Source organism: Molossus molossus, unplaced genomic scaffold, assembly GCF_014108415.1.
Source record: "Molossus molossus isolate mMolMol1 unplaced genomic scaffold, mMolMol1.p scaffold_m16_p_12, whole genome shotgun sequence".
NCBI classification, from domain to species: Eukaryota; Metazoa; Chordata; class Mammalia; order Chiroptera; family Molossidae; genus Molossus; species Molossus molossus.
In genome coordinates this window covers 68,790,249-68,803,219 of record NW_023425347.1, presented here as the reverse complement: position 1 = coordinate 68,803,219, position 12,971 = coordinate 68,790,249, and the positions used below count along the sequence as shown (strand labels likewise).

At 40.8% G+C, this 12,971-nt stretch overlaps 1 protein-coding gene across 2 annotated transcripts in view; it reads right to left on the bottom strand.

Annotated features, from left to right (window-relative positions):
- The window catches only part of SPATA6 (spermatogenesis associated 6), a 102,842-nt gene extending 90,256 nt beyond the window's left edge, over positions 1–12,586 (bottom strand). Inside the window, exon 1 of one of the 2 annotated variants that reach the window (XM_036256528.1) lies at positions 12,380–12,586. In XM_036256528.1, the coding sequence (XP_036112421.1) occupies positions 12,380–12,430 (51 nt within the window). In that variant the 5' untranslated portion in view covers positions 12,431–12,586. The remainder of the gene's footprint in view (positions 1–12,379) is intronic. The other variant, XM_036256530.1, reaches the window with a different exon arrangement.
- Between the last annotated feature and the right edge of the window lie 385 nt (positions 12,587–12,971).

Genomic DNA, 12,971 nt, shown 5'->3' with positions numbered 1-12,971 from the left:
AGGAAAAAAAGCCTGGCTGGTGTGACTCAGTGATTGAACATCGACCCATTCACTAAGAGGTCACCAGTTCAATTCCCATTCAGGGCACATGCCCAGGTTGTGGGCCTCATCCCCAGTGGGGGGCATGCAGGAGGGGGTCAATTGGTGTTCTCGCTCATTAATGTTCCTATCTCTCTCTCCCTCTCCCTTCTTCTCTCTCTAATATCAATAAAGAAAAAAAGTTAAAAAAAAAAAAAAAAAACACAACAACTCTTACATACCTAAAGGGCAAAGAATATAAACTGGCTATTAACAAAAATTGGAAACCTCTAGGATTGAAGATTGGAGTTATGTAGTCACAATCCAAGGAATGCCTGGAGCTAACAATAGCTGGAAGAACCAGAAAGTCTTCTCTCTTAGAGCCTTCTGAGGGAGTGTTGCCCTGCCAACAGCTTTGTTTTGAGTTTCTGGCCTCCAGAAATGTGAGAGAATAAATATCTGTTGTATTAAGACACCAAGTTTATGGTAATTTGTTAAATCTATTCCCTAGAGCCCTGAGTCTTTATAAGATCCCAAACCACTCCTATTACAACAAATATTTTGCAATTTACCTACACATGTAAATAAAAAATAAACCAAAACTGAAAAAAAATTCAGAAAATACTTTATAATAAAACATATATTTCTGCTACAGCCAGTTTGGCTCAGCAGTTAGAGTGTTGGTCAGCAGACGGGAGAGTCCCGGGATCGGTTCCCACTAAGGGCACGTACCTTGGTTGCAGTGTGGATGGCAACCAGTTGATGTGTCTCTCTCTCATCGATGTTTCTCTCTCACATTGATGTTTCTCTCTCTCTCTTTCTCCCTCTCTCCCTCCCGCTCTATCTGAAGATGAATGCAAAAAAAAAAAAAGTCCTCAGGTGAGGATGGAAATCAATCTATCTATCTATCTATCTATCTATCTATCTATCTATCTATCTATCTTTCCACATGTAAATGCTCAGGCAGAACTAAGCTAGAAGATAAAATATTTGTACCTGTGGACCCTGCGGTGGGGGTGGGGGTACCTACCAAGAAGGATTCCTAGGAGCTAACTGGCTCAAATTCAAAATTAAAAAAAGAAAGAAAGAAAAAAGAACAGGGCCTTCTGTCCATTTCTAAATAGGGGCCTCTCACACAAGCGGCATTTCAGGGAGAAACCTGCACTGAACTGCCTGCCTCCAATGTGGTCCTGCAGTCTGAGCCAGCCTTTATAAGGAGTTCCTGGAACTGTATTTCAACCAACAGGGCTGAGACTTTCCCCATCCAATCAGAGCTGTGCAGCTATATCCTTATTAGCATCTTTACCCATCAATAACAGCAGCTCCATTCTGACCAATCAGGACAGTGCTTTTTGGACTAATCAACTGTGAGGATTTGGAGTCCTCATTTACAGGAGGACTGGCCACTCAGGGACCAGCAGTGTGGACTTCTCTCTATATAAGTCAGCTTTGCTCTGGCTTAGAGAACACACTTTCCCTTTCCTCCAAAGATGAAAGACTTCGTTTTCCCCTTTCTCCAGAGCAGAGTAGAGACAAGAGAGCCAAGCAGGGTGAGCAGGAGAGGGGCCATACCTGAGGTCCACCACGCCCTAGGGCCACCTCACGACCATGCAGTTCCACATCCATACTGTTTGATAATTGAGTTGTAACACTATTGAGCTGCCTCACAGCTGTGCTGTTCTAACAGCCCTGCGGTATCACAACTGAAATGTTTGCACTGGATCAAGTTTCCCTATTTACCCTCCCTATCTGAAATTGGGGGTTCCAGTTGGTGTTGAATTAGCACCAGTGATCATTGGTGGACGTACCTACACAGAATCTACATGAGAAGGACGGTTTCAAAAGCAGAATAATAAGTGTTACATGTTGTCAACTCAAACTCAAGCAGTGTTGCCAATGGTGCCAAGATTTTTCAAAAAAGAACTCTTCCCAGAGTTCCAAACAAAGCAAAATATACTCTTTCCTCAATTTACATGGAAACTGTATTCCTGAACAATTCACTGTTTTAAAAGCTTTTAAAAAAATAGAATTTGTGTTTATACATAAAACAGAGTTAAGTTCTTAATCTCCAATAATTATGAGCAGGTTTTCATCTACATATCCAATAGAACATTCAAGTCATGCAGAATACTAGTTAATATCAATAAGATCCCCAACCACTATGACAAACAAAGGTAGCCCAACAAATTTCTAACATGCTCCCTAGAGCACAGCACCGCCCTTGAGAACTGACACATGGACATCAAGAGATGTGTACAAACACTGTAATGTTAAAAAATAGGAAAACACTGGCATTTAAAAGTTCATCAACTGGGGGATAAAAATTAAATCACTCATAGAAACATACAGCATTACACAGCAATTAAGAAAATGGGCTTGATCTCCAAGAAACATTGACAAATATCAAAAACAGTGAAGTGCAAAAAACAGGTTTGTAGGATATATACAGTATGATTCCATTTGTGTAAAGTTTTAAACAATAGTATAGGTAGTAGTACTTAGCCATACACAAATATGTAGTAAAAATACAAAAACCTGAATGAAAAGAATATACTCCTACTTCAGGATACTGATTACCTTAAATCTAGGAAAAAGATCTGGAAGATGTGCAAAGGGGCCTTAACTAGGTCCGTAATATTTTATATCTTTAAAACAAAAATCTGCAGCAAACATGTAAAATGTACTATTTATTAAATTGGTGTGGAAGAAAATCACAATATTCAGGGTTGTTTTTTTTTCTTGTAAATTGGAAGTATTTTTTTTTATTTTTTTTATCCTCACCCGAGGATATTCTTCCATTTTTTGTACAGATAGAGTGGGAGGGAGAGAGAGGAAGGGAGAGAGAGAGAGAAACATCGACGTGAAGGGACATATCGAGTGGCTGCCACCCGCACGACCAACCAGGGCCGGGGACAAACTGCAACCGAAGTACGCGCCCTTAGCGGGAACCGAACCCGGGTCTCTCCGGACCGCAGGCCGACGCTCTAACCGCTGAGCCAAACCGGCCAGGGCTGGAAGTATTTTTTAAAGTCTATATATTCTAGGGAAATTTACCACTAATTGTAGGGTAACTGAGACACCACTTTACAGAAATGTGGATAAGGATCACATTCACATGAGTTGTGACTGAAAGGGACCCAGAGCTGTTTGACCTAATGCTATCAATCATTTGAGTGAGGTAATGAGGTGAAGAGAGCATAGAAAATAAAAACTTGGATTGCATATAGAAGCTAACCCCAAACAGACACTATTCAGGTAAAGGAAACTGGCCAGTTTCATTGCTCAGGCACTGGGTTTCACTCTTGTACTTCCAATTTCTTCCATTTTCCAAAAATATCTCATAAAAATTGAACTAGTAAATAACAAGACAGAGAGAAGCAGAAAAAAATAGTTTTTCATATCACAGATGTTTCAAATATTAAAAGTGTAAGTGATGGGAAATATAAGTCTTTTGCTGCTCTTTAAAAATAAGTTACTTGGCATATCATATCATTCTCCAAGGATTCATGAGAAAAGTCACACTTTCTTCCTAGTGGTATATTTTCTCTCAAGTCATATGGTTCTGTTGAGCAACACAAAATTTTGAGATTACCACTAATATAAGACTGCAGCAAAAATAAAGATGGAGGGGTAAGAGGGGAGAGAATGGAGTGCCATACTTTTAGTAGGAAAGTAGAGATAAGACATCTAATTTCTAGCTTATAGGAATTAGGAAACAAATTAAATGTCACTACAAAAAACTCAAATAATAACACAATACAAGATATTCTATATCTGAGCCCCATCGTTTCAAAAGGTAATGTACACACAAGATTTTAACAAGATGAATATTTATAGTAGCTTTATCCATGGCAACCACAACCTGGTAAAAATCCAAATAATCATCAATAAAGAGAATGGATAATATAATATGCACATACAATAGACTACTACTCCACAATCTAAAGGAACAAACTACTGATAAACAAAGCAACAACCATGAATGAATTTCAAAAATATGCAGACCAAAAGAAGCCAACACAAAATAAGACACACTACTTAGCCTCATTTAATATGAAGTTCAATTGCATCATAGGAGTCCCTGAAGAAGAAGAAAATGAGCAAGGGTTAGAAAATATATTAAAAAAAATAATGACAAAAAACTTCCCTAATTTGTTGAAGGAAGAAGGCATTCAAGTTCAAGAAGCACAGAGAGCCCCAAGTAAGAAGAACCCAAACAGGCCCATACCAAAAAACATAGTCATCAAAATGCCAAAAATTAAAGACAAAGAGAGAATCCTAAAGGCAGAAAGAGATAAGCAACAGATTACCTACAAAGGAACCCCCATAAGGCTCTCAGCTGACTTCTCACAAGAAACACTACAGGTAAGAAGGGAATGGCATGAAGTAATCAAGGTCATGAAAAACAAGGATCTGAATCCAAGACTACTCTACCCAACAAGGCTGTCATTCAAAATAGAAGGTCAAAGAAAGAGCTTCCCAGACAAAAAAACAAAAAAAACAAAACAAAAAAAAACGCTAAGGGAATATATTAACACCAAAGGATAAGGGAATACATTAGTACCAAATCAGCACTGCAAGAAATGTTAAAAGGACTGCTGTAATTAGTAGAAGAAATAGAAAGAAAAATATAACCAAACTAAACAAAAATGGCAATATATAATTACATATCAATAATCACCTTAAATGTAAATGGACTGAAAGTTCTGATAAAAAGACACAGAATAGCTGATTGGATAAGAAAGCATGACTCACATATATGTTGTGTACAAGAGACCACCTCACAACAAAAGACTCACATAGATTGAAAGTGAAGGGATGGAAAAAAATCCTCCAAGCAAACAGAAAGCAAAAAAAAAGCTGGGGTAGCAATACTCATATCTGATAAAATAGATTTCAAAATGAAGGCCATACCTAGAGACAAAGAAGCCACTACATAATATTGAAAGGATCTATCCAACAGGAAGATATAACCTCGATAAACATATATGCACCCAATATAAGAGCACCAAAATATATTTAAAATCTTCTGGAGGACTTCAAAGGAGAAATCGACAGCAATACAATCATAGCAGGGGACTTCAACACCCCGTTGACACCACTGGATAGATCCTCTAGACAAAAAATTAGCAAGGAAACAGAGACTCTAAATAAAGAACTAGACCAAATGGACTTAATAGATATCTACAGATAATTAAACCCCAAAACTACAGAATTCATATTCTTCTCAAGTACACATGGGACATTCTCAAAGATAGACCACATGATAGGACACAAATTAAATCTCTACAAGTTCAAGAAGATTGAAATCATATCAAGCATCTTCTCAGACAACAATGGCATGAAACTAGAAATCAACTGCAACAAGAACATGCAAAGACATTTGAACACATGGAGGCTAAATAGCATATTATTCAACAATGAATGGGTTACCATGGAGATCAAGGAAGAAAGTAAAAACTTCCTGGAAACCAATGAAAATGAATACACAACAACACAAAACCTATGGGATGCAGCAAAAGAAGTTTTGAGAGGGAAGTTCATAGCACTACAGGCCTTCCTCAAGAAATAAGAAAAATTTCTAATTGACTGTCTAACCTCACAACTTAAAGAATTAGAAAGCAAACAAAAAGAAAACCCCAGAGCAAGTAGAAGGAAATAGTAAAGATCAGAGCAGAAATAAATGACATAGAGGCCAAAAAAAAAATTCAAAGGATCAATGAAACAAAGAGCTGGTTCTTTGAAAAGATAAACAAGATTGATGGACCCTTAGCTAGACTCACCAAGAAACAAAGAGAGAAACCCAAATACACAAAATCAGAAATGAAAGAGGAGAAGTAACAACAGACACCACAGAAATACAAAAGATCATTAACTACTATGAACAATTATATGGCAACAAATTTGACAATCTAAGTGAAATGGACAAATTTCTAGAAACACATAGTCACCAAAAACTGGACCAGGAACAGATAGAAAACTTGAACAGACCAATAACAACTAAGGAAATTAAAGAGGTAATCAAGACTCTCCCAGCAAACAAAAGCCCAGGCCCAGATGGCTTCACAGGGGAGTTTTACCGAACATTCAAAAAAGAACTAACACCCATTCTCCTTAAACTATTTCAAAAAATTCAAGAAGAAGGAATACTTCCAAACACATTTTATGAGGCCAGCATAATTCTAATTCCAAAACCAGAAAAAGACATTACAAAGAAAGAAAACTACAGGCCAATATCCCTCATGAACATAGATGCCCAAATCCTGAACAAAATACTAGCAAATCGGATCCAGCAACACATCAAAAAAATTATTCACACCCTGGCCGGTTTGGCTCAGCGGTTAGAGCGTCGGCCTGCGGTCCTGAGAGACCCGGGTTCGGTTCCCGCTAAGGGCATGTACCTCGGCTGCAGTTTGTCCCCGGCCCTGGTTGGTTGTGCGGGTGGCAGCCACTCGATGTGTTCCTTTCACATCGATGTTTCTCTCTCTCTCTCTGTTCCTCTCTCTCCCTCCCACTCTACCTGAACAAAAAATGGAAAAATGTCCTCGGGTGAGGATAAAAAAAAAAAATTATTCACCATGACCAAGTGGGATTCATCTCAGGGATGCAAGGCTGGTACAATATTCGCAAATCTATAAATGTGATACACCACATAAACAAAATGAAGAATAAAAACCACATGATCATATTAATAGATGCTGAAAAAGCATTCAACAAACTACAGCATCCATTTCTGATAAAAACATTCAGCAATGTGGGAATAGAGGGATCATATCTCGACATAATACAGGCCATATATTGAAAACCTAGAGCCAACATCATGCTCAATGGGCAGAAACTAAAAACATTTCCCTTAAGAACAGGAACAAGAGAGGGATGCCCACTTTCACCACTCTTATTTAACATTGTACTGGAAGTCTTAGCCACAGCAATCAGACATGAAGAAAAAATAAAAGGGATCCAAATTGGAAAGGAGGAAGTGAAAATGTCATTATTTGCAGATGACATGATATTACACATAGAAAACCCTAAAGACTCCATCAAAAATCTACTAGACTTAATAAATGAATTTGGCAAAGTAGTAGGATAAAAAATTAACGTCAAGAAATCAACAGCATTCTTATACACCAATGATGAGCCCTGACCGGTTTCACTCAGCAGTTAGAGCATTGGCCTGTGGTCCACACAGACCCGGGTTCGGTTCCTGCTAAGGGCATGTACCTCGGTTGCAGTTTGTCCCCGGCCCTGGTTGGGTCATATGGGTGGCAACCACTCAATGTGTCCCTTTCACATCGATGTTTCTCTCTCTCTCTCCCTCCCACTCTATCTGAACAAAAAACGAAAAAATGTCCTTGGGTGAGGATTAAAAAAAAAAAATTTAAAACACCAATGATGAACTCACAGTAAGAGAAACTGAAAAAATAATCCCATTTACCATCACAGCAAAAAAATTAAGATACCTAGGAATAAACTTAACCAAAGAAGTAAAGGACCTATTTGCAGAAAACTATAAGACATTGAAAAAAAAAATAGAGGAAGATATAAAAAAGTGGAAGCACATAACTTGTTCATGGATTGGAAGAATTAACATCATTAAAATGTCCATATTACCTAAAGCAATCTATAGATTCAATGCAATCCCCATCAAAATACCAACGAAGTATTTCACAGAACTAGAACAAATACTTTAAAAGCTCATATGGAACCAAAAAAGACCCTGAATAGCAACAGAAATCTTGAAAAAGAAGGACAAAGCAGGTGGGATCACAATACCAGATATCAGGTTATACTACAAAGCGACTGTAATCAAAACAGCCTGGTACTGGCACAACAACAGGCATATAGACCAGTGGAACAAAACAGAGAACCCAGAAATAGACCCAAGGCAATATGCTCAATTAATATTTGCAAAGGTGGCAAGAGCATACAGTAGAGTAAAAACAGCCTCTGTAATAAATGGTGTTGGGAAATTGGACAGCTACATGCAAAAAAATGAAACTAGACCATCAACTTACACCATACACAAGAATAAACTCAAAATGGATAAAAGACTTAAATGTGACCTCTGAATCCATAAAAATTCTAGAAGAAAATGTAGGCAACAAAATTTCGGACATCATACACAGAATTTTCACTGATACATCACCTAAGGCAATAGAAACAAAGGAGAAAATGAACACATGGGACTACATCAAACTAAAAAGCTTCTGCACAGCAAAAGAAACAACCATCAAAATGGCAAGGCAACCCACTGTATGAGAGAACATCATTGCCAATGATACATCAGATAAGGGGTTAATTTCCAAAATATATAGAGTGCTCATACAACTCAAGAAAAGGAAGACAAAGAACCCAATTAAAAAATGGGCAGAGGAGCTGAATAGACACCTCTCCAAACAGGACATACAAATGGCCAAGAGACATATGAAGAAATGCTCAACATCACTAATCATCAGAAAGATGCAAATTAAAACAACTTCACACCTGTCAGAATGGGCGCCATCAACAAATCATCAAACAACAAATGTTGGAGAGGGTGTGGAGAAAGGGGGACGCTAGTACACTGCTGGTGGGAATGCAGACTGGTGCAGCCACTATGGAAAACAATATGGTGTTACCTCAAAAAATTAAAAATTGAACTTCCATTTGACCCAGTGATCCCACTTCTAGGAATATACCCTAAGAAGCCTGAAATACCAGTCAGAAAGAACATGTGTACCCCCATGTTCATAGCAGCACTATTTACAATAGCTAAGATCTGGAAACAGCCCAAGTGTCCATCAGTAGATGAATGGATAAAAAAGTTGTGGTACATATATACAATGGAATACTATGCAGCGGTAAGAAAGAAAGATCTCTTATCCTTTGAGACGACATGGAGCAACCTGGAAAGTATTATCCTAAGAGAAACAAGCCAAGCAGAAAAAGACAAATACCACATGATCTCACTTATTTATGGAATATAATGAACATAACAGTTTGAGGAATAAGGTAGACCCAGAAACATGGAAGTAGGGTATAAACTGACAATACCTGAGAGAGGGGTTGGGGGGGAGGAAAGAGATAAACCACAGAACTTATATGCTAGTATGTATAACCAACGGACATGGACAACAAAGCTGGGGACGGGGTAGGGGGGAGGGGGAGGAGGGTGTCAATGGGGTAAAAAAGGAGAAACATCTGTAACAAAAATAAAATTAAAAAGAAAAAAAATAATATGAAGTTCAAGTACTAGCAAAAGATAGTGACTAATCAGCATAGTAGTTCCCTCTGCATGGGGTTTAAAAGGGCATTAGGGAACTTTTGGAGGTGCTGGAGGTGTTCTAAATCTTGATCTAAGCAATGGTTACATGAGTTTATGAATTTATCTAAATTCACTGGAGAGAGGGAAGAGGAAACATTATGGTAATGAAAAAGTAGAACTGCTCTATATTAAAACGGACTAAAAAGACCTAAAAAGGAAATGCAACATGTACACTCTGATTGGACCCTGGTTTGAAAAAATTAACTACACAATTCACTTTTGAAACAACTGGGAAACTTGAATATTGCCTAGATATTTTAAAATTATCACTAAGTTCTTAGATGTGTGATAATGGGTTTCTGGTTATATAGAAAAATGTTCTTACTTTTAGAAGATGTATACTGAAGTATTTAGGAGTGGAATATCATAATAGCAATACTTTACTTGAAAATTTTCAGCAAAAAATATTTATTTTATATATGCATATACCTGTGTACAGACATATCAAATTAATGTGCACAGGTAATAGTTATATTATTCTTCCTACTACTCTGTATGTTTAAAAATGTCAATAAAACGTTGACAGAAAAGGATGATGCCATCTTTTATAGATAGAGTAATCTTCAGGATATATTAAGTGAGGGGAAAAAAGCAAAGTACAGAATAGCTTATATAATATACTACTTTTGTTCAAGAAACAAATGTAAAAAAAATAGGGGGGTTACTGTACATGTATGTGTATCTATTTGGTTATATTACAAAAGGAAACACTAGAATAAATCAAAAATAAATAAAAATGGTTACCAATAGCAAATGAGTATAGGTGGAAACAGGTTTCAATAGGGCTGGAATCGAGACTTCTCTGAGTAGACAGTTTTGACTTTAATGCCATATAAATGCAAAAAATAAAATAAAATAAATTGAAAAGAAAAATTAAATTGAAAAGAAGATGTAATATCTATGATCACATAATTCCTCTATTCAGCCAAAGCCAAATTAACACTTGTTAAACTTCTATGGTTATTAATGGTCTTTTTTGCTCTTTCTGAGCATCAGAGCCATTTAACAGGGCTTGTGGTGGTCAGAAAACTTAATATATTGTTGCAAATGTGCCCCTTAAAAGTTGTGCAACCCTAGAAAAATAATCATGTTATGGCTCCATAATTTTCTCGCCTGTAAAAAGGAATAAATCCAACGACAGCTAAAATTTCTTAGAAATATAAAATCTTGTCTCAAACATTTGGTGAAAAAATTTTTTAAACAGAAATGTTTCCACTTGCATAATTTCTTAACCCTCCATAAACAACAAAACTCCATTCACTTTCTGTAGTTCAACTAATACTGAGGAGAAAGAACAATGAAATAAAATTTGTTTCCCAGACTCCTTCCCTCAGGCAGCAATCAGTTACAGTACAACAAAGCGCTTCCTTTGATCAAGTCTGCGTGGGCAAAGGATGGGAAGCAGCAGCCAGCCTGTCAGGCAGCTGCTCTCCCCAGGCTGCAAACCCCATTGGTCAGCAGCGAGGAAGCAGCAGCCAGTGACAAAGTCTGTGGAGTTTTACTAACTGCCCCGAAAGAGCGGTTCAGGAAGCTCCACGTATTCTTTTGCTGAACTAATCTTACTGTACAAAAAATTTGCCAAACGTTGGCAGCTCTGGAAGGAAAACATCTGAAGCTAGGGATATCGGGTTTCCAACACAGCAGAAAGAAAAATCTCTGCTGGCTTGAAGACAAACCGAGAGTGCCAGGAACTTTGACCTCCTCCACCCCGCCTCACACTCTGTCCTGGCCAGCCTTCCCTTCTTTAAGACCTAACAAAAGACCTAAAACAGCCTTGTGACTTCCCTGGAGGGTTCACGAACTGTGCAGCAGCGGCCTCGTTCTGATGTGAGGAGGGACAGCCAGGAAACGGGATGCTGCAAGGGTGGGGTTACGTGGAAAGAGAAGCCTAGGTGCGGAGTGTGCAGGAGGGGAGAGGGCTGCTTGGTGCCGCACCCAGGGGAGCGATGTACATTTAAGTACCCCACCCCCCGTTTTGATGGGAGATCAAAGACTGAGTGGAGAGATAAGAAGACTTAGGTGGGAGGAGAGAAAAGGGACATGGAGGAATTTTGGTTCCAAAGTAGTTGCAGATCGAAAACGGGGGTATGGGAAAGCTCTTGGGAGATTTCCTCTAGACTGAAGAAAAGCTGGAGCTCTCATCTGAAGAGGAGAGAAGGAAGGGGTTCTCTAAAGAAGGAAGGAGAAGGAAGTGTTCTTACAGCACGGAGTGGTCCGAGGCCCCTCACTCGAGGAAGGACCTGGGGTTCTCTGCCTGCGCTGGATTTGCACAGCAGGTTGGGGGAAAGGGACCCATTCGGCATGTCTGAAGAGCGGCTGGCTGGGGCTGCAGGTCCTCCAGAGCGACTTCAGGCATGAGTCGTTTCTCTCTAAAAGTCCATACCTTTCTCGGGGTAACGGGAAGGGTAAGGGTCACCTCTCCACGCGCAGAGGGTTTGGGCATTGGAGGGGCCTGCAATGATTTCTGCGGGGCTGGCCTGGGAGGGGAGAGGGTAATGGCAAGGTGCTTTGTGAAATGATGACACACTTCAGTTGTTGGGTGTGGGGGCTCGACTTTGAAGACTGAGCGTAAAAGGCCACTCACTAATCATAAGGTTGGAAATTTGAAAAAAGGCCGCCAGCTGTGATTTGGGAAGAAATGCTCCCTAGCCTACCCCGCCCCCCCAGACGGGAGAGCGCAGGGCCAATAATACCTCCCACTAGGAGAACAGGAGCAGAAAAGAGGACTTATAAAGAACCCCCCCCCCCGCCCCAATAACTCCCTGCAAAGTTGGGAGCGGGGAGAAGATCTCTGAAGGGTTTGGAAATGGTTTGAAGGAACCGCAAATGGAAGTCGATGAAGCGCGGGGAGCTGCGGTGGGGTCAGGCCTCCGCGTGGCGGGCGTGGGAGGGCGCCCTGGAGTTTGAGGTGGGGAAGACCGAGGTGACAAGGGTCTAGGCTAACTAAGGATGATTCAGAGGGTGAAGGGGGTTTTGAGGTGCTTCGAGGTTCTCAGAGTTGAACAGAGGCGGCGTCCCGAGGAAACTCCGGGGGCCGGGGGCGTGACCGGTACTCACAGAGCGGATCTCCAGCGCCAGGGCGCATTGCAGCGCCTTCACCTTTGGCATCCGTGCAGGGTGGGGTGGCGGGGAGGGACCCCGGCCGCCGGCCCGAAGGAGGCGAGGAGACGCGGGGCGGGACAGGGACGGGGAGGAGACGAGGTGGCGGCGGTGGCAGCTGTGGCCCCCAGGCCGGGGCCCGCGGTCCAGCCTGGGTCCCGCCCGAGAAGCAGCTGTGCGCGGGGCGCAGACTCGTTGTCATGGCATCCGGGGGGCGGGGCCGGAAGACAGGCGGGGCGGGGCCGCGCCGGGGCCGCAGTGCGAGAGAGAGCGGCTGGCGACGGGGCTGGGCGAACGCCGGACGGGGCGGGGCCTCCGAAGGGGCGGAGCGAGGTCAGGCAGTTCTGTGACATCAAACTGTGGGCCCAAAGTTAGACAAAGGAGAGAAAAACTAGGTAATGGGACAGTGAACAGGTCAAGTTGGACCCAGGAGCCCTGAGTTCTAATGTGGCGAGGCACCCTGGGCTAGTGGGGTCCCCCTGCGGCGTCAATGTCCCCAAATGTAAAAGAATAATTATTCTCATTTGAATTTCACTATAGTTTATAATGA